Raw genomic sequence first — 19,542 nt, 5'->3', positions numbered from 1 at the left:
GCTGAGGGCAGGTTGTCCTGGCAGGTGACTTCAAGTCAGGGCAAGTTTTGTTGCCAAAGAGATTATAGAAAACCTACCTTTTTTCTGGGCAGTTTGGGTTCCGGCATTATAAAGAAGATCCCAAACCCATAATCCTCTAAGGTTGTTTTGAAGATTCAACAGGCCAGCCGTGTTTGCAAAGTGCTTCGGACAGTGTCGGGCACAGAGCAGGCCCTCAGTCAATGGTAGCCACTGTCACGGTACCTCAAGGCTCCATCCCGGGCCCTCTGCCCCTCCTTGTAGCCTGGAGCCCGTGTTAGCACGCCCTCACCTCCACACCAGCCACACGGCACCTCCACGGCAGGCGTGATGCTTGTCAGCGTCCCGCGGCTCGCCCTGGCAGCACGTGCCTCTGAGTCCTTGCCGAGGCGTCTGGAAGGGCCACCTCCTGCAGCTGTGGCAAGGAACTCACTGTGGCCCTTTCTGTTCTTGCCGTCGTTCAGGCAGACAAACCAGCAACCCAGAAGGAACCCACCACCCCCCACACCGTGAGGCTGCGGGGAGCCCCGTTCAACGTCACGGAGGTAGGTGCCGACAACGTGACGAGGGGAAGGAGCCCCTGGGAGAGCAGGGGACGGGGGTGAGGATTCCAGGACGCTGTGCTGCATGGGGACTTCAGGGCCAGTTGAGGACTTGAACTGGAAGGCATTGGGGTCAAATTGAGAGCTTCCGATCTCGGGCGTTGACAGGGTCAGGAAACAGAGACCGAGAAAGATCGGTTTCATCCCCTGGTTACGTGGGAGACTTTCTCTGGTAAAAACGTCTGAAAAGGATGAGCTGGTAAATACTCAGGGCTTTGTGATCCATACGGTCCCTGTTGTGACTGCCCAACCCGCTGTGGCAACACAGAGACCGCCCTCGACGATAGGTGCGCAAATAGGCATGGCTGTGCGCCCGAAAAACTTGACTGACAAAAACGGGCTGCCAGCCGCTTTTGGCCTGCAGGCCAAAAGTGTTAGATTCTGGGTTTACAGAGCAGATTCCCTCCTTTATGGAAGTCACAAAAGTTTACAGTAGAAGATTTTTGTAAGTAGCTATATAAGGTAAAATTACTTAGAACTAGGATGAACCTATAAAATGTTCTTTTGGGACGCCTGGGTGGCTCCGTTGGTTAAGCGTCCGACTTAGGCCCAGGTCATGATCTCGCGGTTCGTGAGTTCGAGCCCCGCGTCGGGCTCCAGAGCCTGGAGCCTGCTTCTGATTCTGTGTCTCCCTCTCTCTCTGCCCCTCCCCTGTTCATTCTCTGTCTCTCTCTCTCAAAAACAAAATAAACATTAAAAAAGTTCAAGGGGTGCCTGGGTGGCTCAGTCGGTTAAGCATCTGACTTCAGCTCAGGTCATAATCTTGTGGTTTGTGAGTTTGAGCCCCGCGTCGGGCTCTGTGCTGATGGCTCAGAGCCTGGAGCCTGCTTCCGATTCTGTGTCTCCCTCGCTCTCTGCCCCTCCCCTGCTTATGCTATGTCTCTGTTTCTCTCTCGCAAAAATAAACATTAAAAAAAAAAAAAGTAAATAAAATGTTCTTTAATCAAGTTGAGGGTGAGAGGAATGCTCACCAGATAGGGAGCCAGGACGCAGGGGTACTTCCTGTGGGTGTAATTACTGACTGTCCCAGGCAAAGCAGGACAACTTCCTACACACCCACATGCCCCGCCCCCCCCCCCCCCCCCCCCCCCATATCCCTGTATCTCACTCAGTGAGAACCACTAATAAATTCTGAGTTGATCTTAGACAGTTTTTTCTTAGTATATTAACAATGATCACCGTCTTCTAGCTTTAAAAAGCATTCCTACAGTAGAAACTATTTTCAAACTTCACAATACGTCAACAATATTTTTGAATGCTGAATGTTCTGCAGCGTTTAGTTTTTGGTCCTAGAGAGGAAAAAAAGTGACTGTTTTTTATGTCACTAGATTTGCAAAAAGGCATCTAATGTTTGCTTAATTACTATTTTCAATTTCTTTTATGTTTATTTACTTTTTGAGAGAAAGAGCAAGCCAGGGAGGGATTGAAAAGAACACTTACATAAATGGAAAGCCACATGTTTTTAGAAAGTAAAGATACTAATTCTTGTAGAAGAGTAAGTTCATCAGGAGGGGGCGTGGTGTAGAATATTCTGCATCCTCCCCGCCAGCGTCATCGTTCACGTTGCACGTGACTTACTCTGGACGCACTGTGATATGTACTCCCCGAATCCCCAAAGGTGGGGCCTGGGAGTCGTTTCCAGACTTCGCTGTTAATAATAATGCATCCCTTGAGACCAGAGGTCAGATTTTTTTCCACGGAGGTCAACAGAGTTTAGGCTTTGGGGGCCCTATGGTATCTGGACCACATTTCTTTATTTCAAATGACCCTTCAGAAACGGAAAACCACTCTTAGCTTTCAGGTCATGCAGAAGCAGGCCGTGGGCAATATTTGGCCTGCGGGCCACAGTTTGCCAACCCTTGCTTCAGATAGATATCATGCAGGCGCACGCACGGGCACTTTCAAGGCTTTGATACAGAATGTCAGTTGCCCTCGGAAGCATTGCTGGTTTGCACTCTCTTCAGCGACGTACAGAAATGCCCGCTTCTGTGAACCCCGGGTGTTCACCTGTGTCAACATGACAGGAGAAAATGGCATCTCATCCTGATTTATATTTTCAATCATTGGTGGGGCCGATCACATTTGTAATTCATCCTCTTTTACAAAGTGCCCGACCATATATATCTTTGCCCTTTTTTTTTCCTCTTGAAGGGTTCCTCTGTGTTGATAGTCTGTATTTACCGATTCTTAAAAATTAAGCTCATCCAAGTTCATCTCTGCAGGCAGTATTTGGGTCGCACTAGACTCTCTGAATTATTGGGTAATTTAGAGTCAGAATCCTTTCAATATCAAACATGCAGAGAATCATGCTTAATAAGTAAACGTGATGGGGCACCTGGGTGGCTCCATTGGTTAAGAATCCGACCCTCCATTTCGGCTCCGGTCGTGATCTCACAGTTCGTGAGGTTGGGCTCTGTGCTGACAGTGCAGAGCCCACGCTTGGGATTCTCTCTCTCCTTCTCTCTGCCCCTCCCCGGCTTGCTCTTTCTCTCAAAAAATAAGTAAACCTAAAAAAATTAAAAAACGTAAATAAGTAAACGTTAGATGTCTTTTTGCAAAACTAACGCCATAAAAAAGAGTCACTTTTTCCCTCTCTATGAACAAAAACAAAATACAATGGAAGAAAAGATTTGTGTTTAAGCCAGAAAGAAAACCTGCCTCTAGATATTCTGATGAACATTGTGTGTGTGTGTGTGTGTGTGTGTGTGTGTGTGTGTGTGTGTGAAGGGAGGCTTTATAGATACTCTAATGGAAGTTTTATAGGTTCTGTATAAAGGAAACGTTAAATTCCAGTGAGGGATTCTTAAAAGAACACTTAACATAAATGGAAAGCCATACATTTTTGGAAAGTAAAGATACCAATTCTTATAGAAGAATGAGTTCATCACGAGAGGGGATGGTGTAACAATGGGGAATATCCTGCAAGAATAGACCTCTGTCTACAAGATACTGAAACCTGATTGAAGCTATAGCATTTAAAACAGTTTGGTTCGAGCAACGTTGTGGACAGATTGATGGAGTACGATAGAATCCAGAAATAAACTCAAATTTATATCGGCATTTACTCTAGTGTCATGGGGGTGGTCCACATCAATGAGAAGAGAGATTTTTCTATAAATAATAATGGGACAATCGGTGAGCTTTTCTGCCGAAAGAAAGATGGATTCCTGCCTTACTCCTTACAGCAAGATAAATTTCAGGTGTACCGAAAGCTTTAAAAAACGAGACTGTGAAAGTTACAGGAGGAAGCATTGGGTGAATTTACTTATCATATTAGTATGAAACACTGCCCTCCAAGCTGTTGCAGAACTTTGGTGGCCGTAAGGAAGAACATGGATTAATTGACTACACAGCAGTTAAAACCTTCTGTAGGACGACAGATGTCATAAAGTCAAGAGATGACAGACATTCTTCACCGAAGAACAGGCAGGTCTCTTTAACTTACAAATAAATAGGTTGGTATTGGGACCTGTGACCTGAAAGGAAAATGGACAAAAGGTTAGGAGGTCTTTTAAGGAAAAGAACTCATATGAGCCAGTAAAGATACTTGAGTTCACTCAGAGTTGAAGAACTACAGGTCCAACCTGGAAGATTACGTTTTGCAAACATTTTAAAAGTTCGATAATACTTTGGCAGGCTGTCGGTAGAAGTGTGCAGTGCAGCCTTTTGGAGGGCAGTTTGGAAGCGTCCGTCAAAATTAAGAAGCCACATACATTTGGCCCAGCATTTTTTTTTTTTTTCTTAAATTTACATCCACGTTAGTTAGTATACAGTGCAACAGTGATTTCAGGAGTAGGTTCCTTCGTGCCCCTCCCCCACTGAGCCCATTCCTCCTCCTGCGGTCCCTCCAGGAACCCTCTGTTGTTCTCTGTATTTAAGTCTCTTCTGTTTTGCACCCCCTCCCTGGTTTTATGTTATTTTTGCTTCCCTTCCCTTGTGTTCATCTGTTTTGTCTCTTTAAGTCCTCATATGAGCTAAGTCCTAGGATTTTTGTCTTTCTCTGACTGTCTCATTTCACTTAGCATAATACCCTCCAGTTCCATCCACGTAGTTGCCAATGGCAAGATTTCATTCTTTTTGATTGCCGAGTAATACTCCATTGTGTATATATACCACATCTTTATCCATGCATCCATCGATGGACATTTCGGCTCTTTCCATCCTTTGGCTGTTGTCGATAGTGCTGCTATAAACATGGGGGTGCACGTGTCCCTTCGAAACAGCACACCTGTATCCTGTGGGTAAATGCCTAGTAGTGCAATGGCTGGGTCGTAGGGTAGTTCTATTTTTAGTTTTTTGAGGAACCTCCATACTGTTTTCCAGAGTGGCTGCACCAGCTTGCATTGCCACCAACAATGCAGAAGAGATCCTCTCCGCATCCTTGCCAACATCTGTTGTTGCCTGAGTTGTTAAGGTTAGCCATTCTGACAGGTGTGAGGTGGTATCTCATTGTGGTTTTGATTTGTGTTTCCCTGATGATGAGTGATGTTGAGCATTTTTTCACGTGTCGGTTGGCCATCTGGATGTCTTTGGAGAAGTGTCTATTCATGTCTTTTGCCCATTTCTTCACTGGATTATTTGTTTTTTGGGTGTTGAGTTTGATAAGTTCTTTATAGATTTTGGATACTAACCCTTTATCTGATAGGTCATTTGCAAATATCTTCTCCCAATCTGTCAGTTGCCTTTTAGTTTTGCTGACTGTTTCCTTAGCTGTGCAGAAGCTTTTTATTTTGATGAGGTCCCTATAGTTCATTTTTGCTTTTGTTTCCCTTGCCTCCAAAGACGTGTTGAGTAAGAAGTTGCTGCAGCTGAGGTTAAAGAGATTTTTGCCTGCTTTCTCCTTGAGGATTTTGATGGCTTCCTGTCTTTGAGGTCTTTCATCCATTTTGAGTTTATTTTTGTGTATGGTGTAAGAAAGTTGTCCAGGTTCATTTTTCTGCATGTCGCTGTCCAGTTTTCCCAGCACCACTTGCTGAAGAGACTGTCTTTATTCCATTGGATATTCTTCCCTGCTTTGTCAAAGATTAGTTGGCCATACGTTTATGGGTCCATTTCTGGGTTCTCTATTCTGTTCCATTGATCTGAGTGTCTGTTTCTGTGCCAGTACCATAGTGTCTTGATGATTACAGCTTGTAATACAGCTTGAAGTCCGTTGGCCCAGCAATTTTAATGCTAGGAATTTGCTGTAGGCGAACGGCTCACATACACCAAGATTTCAGTGCAAGAATGTTCACTGCCGCCTTTTCGTGTTACTATTTAATTGGTAACTTAATGCATCAATTTATGTTGTTATTTAGAAACGCAAAAAAAACCACCCAAAAACAAAAACCAGTAAACAACCTTTACACGTTGTCCTTAAAGAAGTGGGTAAGTTAGGGGTGCCTGGGTGGCTCAGTCCGACTTCAGCTCAGGTCATGATCTCACGGTTCGTGGGTTCGAGCCCCATGTCAGGCTCTGTGCGGACAGCTCAGAGCCCGGAGCCTGCTTCGGATTCTGTGTCTCCCTCTCTCTCTGCCCCTCTCCTGCTTGCTCTCTCTCTCTCTCTAAAAATAAACATTAAAAAAAAAAAAAAAAAGAAGTGGCTAAGTTAGGGGGTCTCAGCTGGGGATGGTGTGCCCCCTCTAGGGGACAGTTGACAATATCTGGAGATGGCTTCAACTCTTGCAGCCGAGGAGGGAGCATCTGGGGACAGAGGGTAGAGATGCTGCCAGGCATCCTGTAGTGCACAGGACAGATCACCAGGCCCCAAATTTCCGTAGTGCCCGTACTGAAAACCACAAGGTCTAGTTGACTCACGCGAACTGGAGTTTAGTTAGCTGGAGTTAACTAAGGTGGGGCACATTGAAACAGTAGGATATGATATGTCACTTAAAAGAATGTCCTGGTATGGAAGGTCCCCAGGATTTACCATCAAGTAAAACATGCAACATACAGAAGAGTGTAGATTGATGAATTTTTTTTTTCCCAAGAGATACACCTTTTTTTTTTTTTTTTTTTTTTTTAATTTTAAATGTTTATTTTGTGGGAGAGAGAGTGCAAGCCTGGGAGAGGCAGAGAGAGAGAATCCCAAGCAGGCTGTGCGCTGTCAGCACAGAGCCCAGTGCAGGGCTCAAGTCTCAGGAACTGTGAGATCAGGAGCTGAGCTGAGGTCGAAAGAGTCAGACGCTTAACCGACTGAGCCGCCCCGGTGCCCCATAAAGAAGTCACACCTTCTATCATATGCTAGATTTCTCAGTAGGCACATGAAAATGAGGAAGAAGGTTTTTTGGGGGGGAGAATTTGGTAATTTGACATTTTTAAAAATGGGAGTAGCAACAGCAAAAATTCCCAACTTTATTGGACTTCTTCCATTCGTCTTCTGTGCCTTGATTTTTACGGTTGCTTGCACCTTTGAAGCTTCTCTAACGGGCTTAAAAGCCAGTACACAAATGAGAATGGTTCCCCTACTTTCATTTTTAATAAAAAGCCAACAAAAGTGAGCTGGGCATTGGAAACCGGGGCCATTTTTGACTTCTTGTTTTGTACTTTTCGGCATTTGCTAATATTGTGTATATTTGTGTGCATCTTAAGAAAATGTGTTTGGGGTGTCTGGGTGGCTCAGCTGGTTAAGTGTCCGATTTCGACTCAGGTCATGATCTTGTGGTTCATGAGTTCGAACCCCACATCAGGTTCTGTGCTGACAGCTTGGAGCCGGGAGCCTCTTCTGGATTTTCTGTCACCCTCTCTCTCATTGTCGCTCTCTCTCTCTCTCAAAGATAAATAAAACAGCAAACAAAAGAAAAAAGAGAAAAAAGAAAGTGTGTTTAAATCACCTTTAGTCCAAAACAGAAAGAGTTCAGAAAATCGGGGACTGTCTACAACAGCCCTTTAAGTTTCTATGTGTCACCTTGAAGAAGTAACATGGACAAATATTCATGCATTCATGAGAAGTGACAAAAGAGTTAATCCCAAATATGTAAAAAGAAAAAAGATCAGAAACCACGCCTGAAAATGCTGATTGGGACGTTACTACTCTACAGATATATTTATACTTTTCACTCCCAATTGTTTTTTTTTTTTTTTTACAAACCTTTTCTAAGGTAGTTTTACCAAGGGGAAAAGATACGTATTATTCAGAGGTGCGAGAGATGCTGAAGGGTAAGCCACTGTGGGGACCTCTCTGAATTCAGAAATTTGGCCCCCGTTTCTTGATGGGGTTGCACGTCTGTTGCTGGGTCGATAAAGAAGGAAAAACTTTTCTTCTCATAGAAGAATGTCGTGGAATTCCTGGCCCCGCTGAGACCAGTGGCCATTCGAATAGTGAGAAATGCTCACGGGAACAAGACAGGTAAGGCCGGTGCCAGCTCGAGGGGGAGGCAGGCGGTATCGATGGAGGCTCGGGGCAGCTGCTGGGTTTGCGGTTTGCGGGGCCCCGTTCAGCGGACGGGCTGAAGCGCTCAGGACCAGGGCCAGCCTCCCTGGTGGCCTGGCGGGTCGTCTTAACCTGTTCCTCTTCTCTCCCCTCCCCACCTCAGCCCACACTTGTGCTCATTGGCTCACCTGTTCTGTTTAGTGAGATACCCCTGGGCGCTTGGGTGGTTAAGCGTCCGACTTCAGCTCAGGTCATGGTCTCACGGTTCGTGGGTTCGAGCCCCGCGTCGGGCTCTGTGCTGACAGCTCAGAGCCTGGAGCCTGCTTCCGATTCTGTGTCTTCCTCTCTCTCTGCCCCTCCCCTGCTTGCACTCTGTTTCTCTCTCTTTGAAAAAAAAATAAGTAGACATTTAAAAAAAAAAAAAAAAAAAAAAAAAAAGCAGATGTCCTTGGTCCTGGGGTTTTCTGGGCCGGGTCCACGGGCAGCACTGTTGAGTTGCTGAGAATGTGTGGTGTTGCCCTGTGCTGCCCTCTTCTGCGCCCCTTCCCACTCCTGGTGGCCGGCCCCCTCTCTAGGCTTCAGAGGGGTGGGGAGCATGCTGGAAAGAAGGGCCTGAGCTTGGAGAGCCTACCCGCTGGCCAGGCCGGGAGGCTGCAGGATACGGAGGAATGCACTGAGGGCCTCCGGCCATGGGGAGGCCGGCACTGGGCATGCAGGGCATCCTGGGCGAGAAGACTCTGGCATGGGTGGAGGGTTCAGGAACTGTGGCTGATGTCTAGGGACGCAAGGGCTCCTACTTTGGGGGGGTCTTGTCATCTTTCCTCCCCGGTCTCTGAGCACGAAACCTTGCCTCCCAGGCGGGTCTGCTCCGCCAGCCAGCCCTCCCTCCTTGCCCAGCTCTCCAAGTGCGGTGGAGGACGGGGTGACGAGCGCCTGCCTGGGCTCAGATCCCAGCTCAGCCACTCGCGAGCCCTGTGCCCAGGGATGAGGGACTTCGTCTCAGTTTACTCAACTGTGTAGTAAGGTGTGCTGCCTCATTAAATTGTATCAACTCGTTCAGTGAGTTAGTACACACACAGCATCTAAACAGTGTTGAACGCCTACTGCACGCTCCCCAAGAGCTGCTATTAAACCCTATTGGAGTCTTGGGAACTGGAGGGAGCAGGCACGTGACCATGACGCTTTTGAGGAGGGGCAGAATGTCCCCTTAGAATAGCCAGTGAGGACACAGGACCTGGCCCCCAGGCCTGGGGCTTACTAATGACCGTGGACTTCAGCCTGGGTGCAGGACCCTGCCAGTGGCTTAAAGCATAAGGAGGCCACAGTTGGATATAGAACGGACCCCTGGCCGGTGACAGGAGGGTCCTGGGGCCGTGGGCCGGGTGGGGCTTTGCAGCCCTCCTGGGAAGATTCAGAGCGGTAGGCTGGGCTAGGGTGTGGCAGAGGGGGAGGGAAGGGGGGGAGGATGTTTATGGGGACGGATGAGGAGCCTGCCTTTGGGAACAGACAGGAAGGAGAATCTTAGGAGGGAATAAACAGCCTTGTGATAGAGGCCTCGGACCGTGGGCTTTGGACGAGGTCACAGCCCTGCCATCTGTTAGCCCTGATGCTCTGCTTCCTGACAGCACTGAGGCCTTGTGTGAGGTGGAGGTGTGAGGCCTCAGTCTGTCTGGGCTCCAGGAAGGACTCCTGGGTCCTCCTTTGTATGCACGTTGGGGCCTCAGGCGTCACAGACAGTCGTGGAGAAGGCTGTGCAGGCGCCAAGCTGGTCGTAACACGGCGGCTTCGGGCACGTCTCCAGGGAAGGCCATGGGGCAGGCCCTGGTTCAGGTGGGATGAGGCTGGAAGGGAGGTAAGGGCCTCCCGTGTTCCTGACTCCTGTAGGCCCTCCACGTGTACAGCCGGGCCACGGTGTCTCCCCGCTGGCTCCCTGCAAAGAGAAGTTTGGCTGGGGGGGGGGGGGGGGGGGCAGGAGAGTCGGCTTGTGTTTTGGAGACTGGGCAGAAATGGGAGCTCCCCCCCCCCCCCACTTTCTGCTCAGGCTCCCCCCGGACACCTAGCACAGCACGGGCACTCCTGGGTGACTCCCACCCGTGTCTACAGATTCTGTCTTTGTCATCGTCCCTCAGGGTACATCTTTGTGGATTTCAGCAGCGAGGAGGAAGTGAAACAAGCTCTCAAATGCAACAGGGAGTACATGGGTAAGGAAGCCTGCCTCTGCCTGCTCACAGGGCTTCCTTCGCTCCTTCATTTGCCCCGTGAAGTTCTGTGGAGGGCCTGCTGGGGGCCACACACTGCTCCCGACACGGGGGGATAGAGCAGTGAGCAGAACGGACCGGTCTCTGCCCTCCTGGAGGTTCAGAGAAAGCTGACACGCGGCGGGCAGAGACAGGCAGCCGTCAGATGGGCTGGGATTGGAGGAGCCGCGTTTTGAAACAGGACTTCATCCACTTGGGCCTCACCCAGGTGACATTGGAGCAAAGCCCGGAGGAGTAGGGGGGCCGGCTCTGGCTTCGTGGGCAGGCCGTTCAGTGGAGGGGGCAGCAAGCACAAGTTCCCACCATTGGCGGGGGGGGGGGGGGGGGTCACCCAAACAATGTCCACGGATGCAGCCTCTGCCGCATCCCAGTGCAGACAGGTGATTCAGGGCCAGCCAGTGACCCCCCCAGTGAGGACACGAGTGCTGTTAGGAAAGGCGGGAAGCCCGAGGAGTCTTGTTAGTAAGTCAGGCGGTAGGTTTTCATTGAGCACCTACTACCTGCACATGGAGGGGATGGTCAGGGTCTAATCAGGCGCACAGGGTGGTGCACAGAGACAGTTCTCCAGTGTTGGCTGTCACGTGACACCCTTGCCCGGGCAGAGCTGCGAGCCCTGCGGGGGGGCCTGCCCCCAGAGGGGATGCGGCACAGGGGCCCCGGGGTGGCGGGGCAGGCCCCCCCAGGGTTGAAGTCGGATGGGTGAGATTCGGGGAGGGGGCCCTCCGGGTTCAGGCCCGCCACCGGCCCAGACTGCCATCCAGCAGTAGAGCCAGAGCCAGTGCTGTCGGCTTGGCCGCGGCACCTGGAAGGCGGCAAGGGAGTGTGGATCGCGACCCAGCAGTCCCGGCAGGTTCCAGGCCTGCTCTGGAGCCCTGACCCCCTCCTCCTGCAGGCGGGCGCTACATCGAGGTGTTCAGGGAAAAGAACGCCCCCACGGCCAAGGGGCCCTTGAAGAACAGCGCCAAACCCTGGCCAGGCCGGACCCTCGGGGAGAACGAAGAGGAGGAGGACCTGGCCGACTCTGGGAGGCTCTTCGTACGGAACCTGCCCTACAGCAGCACCGAGGAAGACCTGGGACAGCTCTTCTCCAGATTCGGTAGGGGCCCCCGTCTCCCGCTCACCGCGCACGCCCACGGCACATAGTGCAAGCACACGGCCTGAGTTCCGGTCCAGTCCGCCTCCCGGGGGGCTCCTGACCACGGGCAAATGGCGTCACCCCTCTAGTCTCCGTCTGCTCATCCATAGATGGGGCTAATGATCCCTGAGCTGGGGTGAGCGTTGACATGTCACCTACATCGGGGGTTAGCAGGGCCCCCAGTGAAAGGTGGCATCACAGGCCTCGCGTGCTGTCGGAACCCACCCTCTCCTGCCCTCACCGTCTGACCCCAGAACAGACGAGATTCGGAAACGTTTTGCAGAGCTTGGCCTTGCCGCCCGGACTGCCTCGCTGCTCAGTGGTTGAAGTCCGGTCACTGGTGGTGTGGATGTGACCGTGCTCTTCGGTCTGAGCTGGTCTACCGTCTGAGGCCTCACTCTCCAGACCGAGCGTCCCAAGTGCATTTGACGGCAAGGGTCATGTCCGCCGTCACGGTCGCTGCTGCCGTTCTCTCTCAGGCGAGAATTGGAAGGCCTGGGATTCGGCTTGGCATGCAGGGCTGTGTGTGTTTGTAAGGCCGTTGGAAGGAAGGAAGTGAGGGTTTGAGGTGGAGGGCGAGGCCTGGAAGCTTTGGGATCCCTCACTTCCATTTGGAGGACGGCCGTGAGGACCTGAGCTCGGCTCAGTGCCTGTTATGGGGGCAGGGCGGCCCCGGGCAGGACTCTGCGAGCAGGCACGTTGGTATAACTTCCCAGCCCATGGCCACTGCCCTGGTTTGCACAGCAGGGCTGAGCCGCACGGGCGAGGGGACGGGCAGGTGTCCGTTCAGGAAGATGAAGACAGAGAGGGCAGCCTGATGTTTAGGGTGGAAGCCGGTTCGGACAGGCTGTATTTAGAGCGTAATGATCACGTCACAGCAGAAGCCTCTGGGAGACTAACTCTGGAGCAACACCGTTCAGCATGCTGCACACAGTGACGCCTTTGTGGATGTACTGACTGCTGTCCTGTGAGCTCGGTGCTCTTGGGGTGCCGTGTTATAGACGAGAGACTGAGGCATGTGGAGGCTCGGGGTTTGCCCAAGGCCACACACATCCATGTGGAGGCAGGATCCAGCCCAGGCACCTGTACTTTGAGGGTAGCCGCATAAAGGACTGTGAATCAAGGACACTCTTGACCCTTGAGGTGGTCTCGTGCCAACCGCTTGCCACATTGTTCCTTGGGCCAAGTGGCCGTGACCGACCCAGAACAGCAGCTGTTATGTGTTAAAACCCATCGCGTGTTGGGCCCAGCCCCGGCCCCCGAGATGCTGACGCCTCTCCTGTCCACAGGTCCCCTGTCTGAGCTTCATTACCCCATTGACAGCCTGACCAAGAAACCCAAGGGCTTTGCCTTCGTCACCTTCATGTTCCCCGAGCACGCCGTGAAGGCCTACGCGGAAGTGGATGGGCAGGTGTTCCAGGTGACTGCTCGAGGCTGGCGGGTGGCGGCTGGGCCCAGGAGGTCGAGAAGGGGTGCGTGTGCCCATGTGCACAGGCACCCACGTTTGCAAGAAAACGCGCGTGATGGTGTGCGAAGCCACTCCTTTTTACCGGAGCCAGTGGAAGGTGGCTCCATGAGGGCAGGGCCCTTCAGCACCTAGGACAGCACCCGGCACACAGTACACACTCCCAACTGTTTGTCACACGAACCAATATGCTGTCCGTCCCCAGAAATACCGCTGGGAAGAGAAGTAAGGAAAGAGAGTTTGGACCTGGTCATATTAAATGGTCACAATAGGGTGCAAGAAACTCTTCCTTTTTTCCAGTGTTACCATGTAGTGTGCTTAGCAGGCCTGTTCAAGCCCAGGCCACCTCGAGCTCCCTTTCTCCTTTTTGCCCCAGGCATTCGTTCATTCATGATTTATTGATCTCTCCAGCTAGACCTGGCTCCTGCCCATGTGGTGCCCCCACCTCCGTGCGAGGGGACAGGAGTGGCCCCAGGCTAGAGGGGGTGGGGGCTGCTACAGGCAATTTGTTTTTATTTTTTTATTTATTTTTTATTTTATTTTAATGTTTATTTATTTTTGAGAGGGAGAGAGAGAGACAGAGCTCGAAAGGGGAAGGGCCAAAGAAAGAGGGAGACGGAATCTGAAACAGGCTCCAGGCTCTGAGCTGTCAGCACAGAGCCCGACGCGGGGCTCGAACTCACGAGCCGTGAGATCATGACCTGAGCCAAAGTCGGACGCTTAACCGACTGAGCCACCCAGGCGCCCCTGCAGGCATTTTATAAACTCAGTTTCCCTTGTGAGGTTGTGTCAAAAGGTCCCCCCCAGTGTCCCGTCCCTGAGTCACATGGCCAGGCCCCACATTGTGCGTGGGTGGCCACATGGTTCTTCCCGAGGCTCTGTCCAGCCTTTCCAGCTGCCGGTGGAGGGACTGGTGTCCTGAGGCAGGATGCGGACGTACCCTTTCCCTTCCTCTCTCTACCCCCTTCTCACGCCCGCCCCCCCACAGGGCAGGATGCTACACGTGTTACCGTCCACCATCAAGAAGGAAGCCAATGAGGACACTGATACCTCAGGATCATCGTCTTATAAGAAGAAGAAAGAATCTAAAGACAAAGCCAACAGCTCCAGGTCCTTACCTGCTACCAGCCTCTGGGCCCCGCCCCTCCAGCTGCCCGGGTGCTCTGGCCCCTTGGGATGGGTTCAGCCTCTCGCCATGACCTTGCCGAGCCCCGCTTTCCTCATCTGCTTAATGGGGGGGAATCACAGTGGTGCCTTGCTTTTTTGGTGTTGTAAGAATTAGCTGCCTCAATATAAGCAAAGTGCTTAATCTGTGGCACAAAGCAAGTGCTGGTCAGATATTAGGGATTGTATTGTCCTTGCTCACGTCTCTGGGCCCTGGGTGAAGGGCGGGCAGTGAGCTTACTTCTCTGGGGCTTTGCACCTGAGAAGACACTCCGCTCGTTCAGCCTTGGTCTGACCTCCCCGTTCTGCCTCTGCCTCTCAGCTCTCACAACTGGAACACGCTGTTCATAGGCCCAAACGCTGTGGCCGACGCCATTGCACAGAAATACAGCGCCACCAAGAGTCAAGTGTTTGACCACGTGAGTGGGCGTCCCATCCGACACGGTGGGCTCCGGGCTGAATGCCGGGGGGGAGGGGAGAAGAAGCAGGGGAGGGGCCGTTGTTCGGGGGTGATCTCCAAGCCCCAGGCCTCAGGCTGAAGTTGTGGGCACCCTCGGGGCCTCGTCGAGAAGTGTCCCATCCATGATCCAGGCCTGTGTCTCCCGGGCCCGTGTGGAGCCGAGCCAGAGGCCACAGCTGATGACAAACACCCAGCTGTGTGGTCTCCTCGCCACAGCCTGGTGACCTAGCACTCCTCCTGTCCCACGTTCCAGATGAGGAAACAGGCCTAGGGACACAAAGCAGCTTGGCCAGGGTCATGCACCTGGAAAAGCCTGAGATGAGATGACACCAGGTCTGCCTGAGTCTGGTGCCCATGCACCGAGCCCGGTCACACTCCTTTCCAGGGGTTACTGCACCCGGTCCCTCGGCCCGGGGCAGCCCTGGTCTTTGAGACGGGAAAAGAGGAGTCCTCAGTCTCTGCCCCGCTTCCTGTCGAAGTCCAACCTAATTCCAGCTGACTTGTTCCACCCATCTCTCCAGCGCCCTCAGATCACAGGCCTTCTTTAAAATGCACATGTGTGGGGGCGCCTGGGTGGCTCAGTCGGTTGAGCGTCTGACTTCGGCTCAGGTCCTGATCTCACAGTCCGTGAGTTCGAGCCCCGTGTCGGGCTCTGTGCTGACCGCTCAGAGCCTGGAGCCTGTTTCAGATTCTGTGTCTCCCTCTCTCTGACCCTCCCCCGTTCATGCTCTCTCTCTGTCTCAAAAATAAATAAACGTTAAAAAAATTTTTTAAAAATAAATAAATAAAACGCACGTGTGTGTAGTTACACCACGGCGGAGTCCAACTTAGGCAGAATATCCGCGTGTGTTTTCCAGCCAGTCAGCAAAGGATTACAGGGGTTTCGGCCCATAAGCCCATTGACCCGCTGTCATTTACTCCTGCCCAACACTCGAGGTCAACACTGTCCATTAGAATGAGAACGTGTGCCCCACGTGCACTAGGAAACATCTTGGTGGCCGTGTTTCTTAAAAAGCAAAAAAGAACAGGCAAGGTTCGTGCTCATAATCTGTTTCATTTAGTTCAGTGGAGCTGAAGTGCAGCCACGATGTCATTTCAACCTCATACACAGTCTCATACACAGACAACAAGATATTTTGTGTTCGAAACCCAGCACGTGTTTTTTTGCTCCGAGCACTTCTTGATTCGCACGCGCCACGTTGCAAGTGTTCAGTGGCCGGATGGGGCTCGGGGCCACCGTGTTGGGCGTAGGACGCGCACGGCCTGTTCAGATTCCACAGGCACCCCACACAGAGAGTCTGTTCCAGAGGAGGAAGACTCTGACAAACAGGTGCAGCCTGTCCGTGATGGCTATGAAGAAGTTAAGCCGAGTAGGGGAGAGGGTGTGCGAGTGAGGGTAGGCTGGTCACCAAAGTGACATCTCAGCAGAAGTTTGATGGAAGGAGGGATTGTGGAGTAAGCGCCGTGCGGGCAGAGGTCAGCAAGTGCGGGAACCCCGAGGTGGGGATAAGGTCGGCCTGCACGGCCACAGTGGAGGGTGAGGCATGAAGCTAGAGAGGTGGGTGCAGGGTCCTTGATTTACTGTGAAAGGCACAGAAGTCAGAGGCACAAATCGCTGTGGGTATGTGAGGGGCGTCGGCGGGGGGGCCCAGTCCCATCCGGCTGCCTCTTCAGGCTGTTGGGAGATGGGACGGCTGACTTGTCCCTTGCCCACCGGCTGACGGCCTCTTCCTTTCCCCTCTCCCGCAGGAGACCAAGGGCAGCGTGGCCGTGCGTGTGGCCCTAGGGGAGACCCAGCTCGTTCAAGAAGTACGGCGCTTTCTCCTGGACAACGGGGTCAGCCTGGACTCCTTCAGCCAGGTGGGTACCAGCTCGGCGAGTCACCAGCCACCGGGGAGCCGAGGGTGGAGTTTCAGATCCGGGTGAGCTGGCAGGTTTGAGGATCAGGCCTCTCAAGGATGATCAGTCTTAACCCTTAAATTGTCTCTAAAGAAAAAAGTTTCACGCGGGCTCAGACGAGGGATCCATTTGACTCGGATGGTGTCTCTTGGGGGTGGTGTGCAGGAGGACTGCCCTGTGACTCATGGCTTCTCCACCCAGATCGGAGGGGCCCCAAACAGCCCGTCCCCCCGCCCCCCACCCAGCACCTTACTAAAAGCACCTGTTATCTGGGGGTTTAGACCTTCCTTGGACCAGGTAGGTTACAGACCAGCACTTAAACATGGCTTATTCTCCACCACATAGGAGATTAGAGTAATGGATGGTCGAGTCTTAGCGGGCCCGCTGAGGCCCCCTCACACCCACCCCTCCGTCACAAGACACTGAGGCCCAGAGAGGGGGGCGGGGGACTCAGAGGTCACACAGTGAGCCTGTGGCAGGAGCTCAGGCTAAATCTCAGCTTCGGACTCCCAAACAGCACTCTCGTCAGCCGTCCAGGCCCTCAGGTTTACCGTAAGAGGGCAGCTGGGAAGGAAGGCTGCGTGGGTATGTCAAGTAAATACACTAATAGCTGACAGTGGGACTGACCGCGGCGGTCGTCTACATTTGTGTGTTATTGTTGGGCTCACTCACCTGACAAGCCGGGAAAGCAGCACTGCTTGCTCCCATCGTGGCCCTTGGATGGGGGGGGAGCCACAGGCACAGAGAGGCCAAGCCACATGTTCCGGGTCACAAAGCAAGTCAGGGTGGAGCCCCAGAGCCCACACCCCTAGCCATCATCCCCTGCGGCCGGAGTTGCACCTGAAGCCCACTGGGGTGCAGCCCTTCCCACCCACAGACGGCTTCCACCTCACCCGTCTTAGTCCTTCCAGCAGCAGCGAGGCCTAGAGGATGGGCGTGACCATTAGCTGGTCCATTTTGCAGATGAGAAAACAGAGGGCAGAGGGAAAGCAACTGACCCAAGGTTCCCAGTTAGATTTGTGGCCAAGCTGAGACTCATGCTCGGATACTCCAAGTGCCCGGGGTTTTTCCTTTACATCTTGGCTCCTTCCCGCCTTTCCCGTGTTGCTTTTCAGTACAGTAACCGCTGACATTCACTGAGCGCACGTGCTCTATGCACTTGGCTCGTATTAAGGCGCATAATTAAGTCCGTCCCCGCAAGGGTCCCGTGGAACGGGCGCCGCGTCCTCAATGTTAGGTGAGGGGCTGAACCGGGGTGCAGTACGTCTCTCGGGCTGGATGGCTAGTGTCTTCGTTTGGCTTCTCCCAAGAGCAGACGCTGAGACAGGGTCAAGTGCATGTAGGTTACTGGGCAGTGCAGAAAATACTGGTGAGAAAGGTCAAGGGGAAGGAGGTCAGCGTGGGGGGTGCTTATTACAGTAACTGCTGGTGCAGCGAGGGGGCTGAACTTTATGGGGAAAGCTGCAGGGCTCATACCTCACACTTGTCCTGCCCAGAGGACGGGGGACACGTGAACTCCTGAAAGCTGTAGGCTGCTCCGGGGGGGTTAACCCCTCGGCCCTTCCTGCCTGCCCCACGTGTGGTGTCTGGAGTTCCAGGAAAAAAGGCTCTCGGCCCTGAGATGCACATCCTGGCCATTGGCAGTCTGGGCAGGAACGTTCCGGAAGGTCCAGAGAGAGCTGTGGTCAGGCATTGTCAGAATCTGCCACAGCTCAGGAGGGAAGGGGCTGAGATTTGACCCGGGCTCCAGAGCTGGAGCCCTCCTCCCATTCTCTCCAAAAAGCTGCCCCCTGGAGCGGCGTGCCCAAGAGAGTGGGGCCTCGGGGGCCCGCTCCCTAAGCACCTGGCACCTGAGATCGCAGAGGGGTACCTGGTGCAGAGCCAGCCACAGATCGGGGCTGGTGTTGGGCTGGGGGATTCTCCTGCCTGTTGCCCCACGTGTGTTCATTCCCTGCCCCGCAGGCCGCAGCCGAGCGAAGCAAGACTGTAATTCTGGTGAAGAACCTCCCGGCGGGCACCCTGGCGGCCGAGCTGCAGGAGACCTTTGGCCGATTCGGCAGCCTGGGCCGAGTGCTGCTGCCCGAGGGCGGTGTCACTGCCATCGTGGAGTTCCTGGAGCCCCTGGAGGCCCGCAGGGCCTTCAGGCATCTGGCCTACTCCAAGGTAGGGCTGCCGGGGCCTGCTCAGGAGAGGGCGAGGGGGCCGACGGACCCGCAGGCAGGCTGGTGAGGCGCTGTCTGCAGACCAGCCCTCTCTGACATGATCTGCCAGCTGCCCCAGCCCTGAGAACACCTCCGGGCGGGAGAATGTGAGAGGGGCGCCCTAAACATCCCCCAGAAACCTGGCCGTGGCTCCTTGCCTGACTCTGGCTTCCCGTGGTTTTCCATCCCCCGGGTGAATCGGGGCCATCATTCCCAGAGCTTCGGGTATCTTGTACTCACGATAAGTTAGAAGTCACTCCTGTAAGCGGCCTGTCCCCCGTTTTCTGGGTAAAGAGGAAGGAGCATTACATGTGCACACACTTCTGTCACAGCGTGTTAGTTTCTTGCGGCTTCCGTTACAAATGGCCGCAAACGCAGTGGCTTTAAAACAGCAGCACTGTATTGTCTCACAGTCGTGGAGGCCAGAAGTCTGAATTCCAGTCGTCCTCGGGCCCTGCTCGCTCTGAGAGCACCCTTCGCTGCCTCTGCCAGAGGCTGGTGGCACCACGTGTCCCTTCACTCGTGGCCGTGTCCCCCCAGTGTCTGCCTCCCTCTTCACGTGGCCTTCTTTCCCTCTGTCCCAGGTCTCCCTCTGCCTTTCTCTTACGAGGACCCTTGTCATTGGGTTGAGGGCCCACCCCAATAACCCGGATGCTCTCATCTCAAGATCTTCTACTTAGGTGATATCTGCAAAGATCTTCTTTCCAAATAAGGTCTCATTCACAGGTTCTGGGGCTTCGGATGCGGACTTACCTTTGTGGGGGTGTCACCCTTCAACCCGCTACGAGTTGCTTCTGTTTGTCAGGCACTGTAGCACCGCGCAGACTATCGGTGTCCAGTTCGTCCTTTCTTTAAAGGCAAAAACTCTGCGTGCACACGCATTGCACTGTGGTATTGGCAGCTGGAGGCGGGGCGGGGGAGAACGTGGGTTTCTGACGGTCCCGATCCACTGTGCTGTGCTTTATCACCGGTCCCCTTCCCTGGCCCGC

General features: G+C 53.2%; 1 protein-coding gene across 4 annotated transcripts in view; it reads left to right on the top strand.

Annotated features, from left to right (window-relative positions):
• Positions 1–19,542, top strand: part of RBM19 (RNA binding motif protein 19) — a 142,335-nt gene that overhangs the window by 9,163 nt on the left and 113,630 nt on the right. For 3 of the 4 annotated variants that reach the window (XM_047827916.1, XM_047827918.1, XM_047827919.1), the window contains exons 7-15: positions 483–563; positions 7,869–7,947; positions 10,101–10,172; positions 11,122–11,325; positions 12,654–12,784; positions 13,818–13,939; positions 14,316–14,412; positions 16,203–16,313; positions 18,315–18,515. In XM_047827916.1, the coding sequence (XP_047683872.1) occupies positions 483–563; positions 7,869–7,947; positions 10,101–10,172; positions 11,122–11,325; positions 12,654–12,784; positions 13,818–13,939; positions 14,316–14,412; positions 16,203–16,313; positions 18,315–18,515 (1,098 nt within the window). The remainder of the gene's footprint in view (positions 1–482; positions 564–7,868; positions 7,948–10,100; positions 10,173–11,121; positions 11,326–12,653; positions 12,785–13,817; positions 13,940–14,315; positions 14,413–16,202; positions 16,314–18,314; positions 18,516–19,542) is intronic. The other variant, XM_047827917.1, reaches the window with a different exon arrangement.

This window comes from Prionailurus viverrinus, chromosome D3 (assembly GCF_022837055.1).
Source record: "Prionailurus viverrinus isolate Anna chromosome D3, UM_Priviv_1.0, whole genome shotgun sequence".
NCBI lineage: Eukaryota > Metazoa > Chordata > Mammalia > Carnivora > Felidae > Prionailurus > Prionailurus viverrinus.
This window is presented reverse-complemented; position numbering and strand designations above follow the sequence as displayed.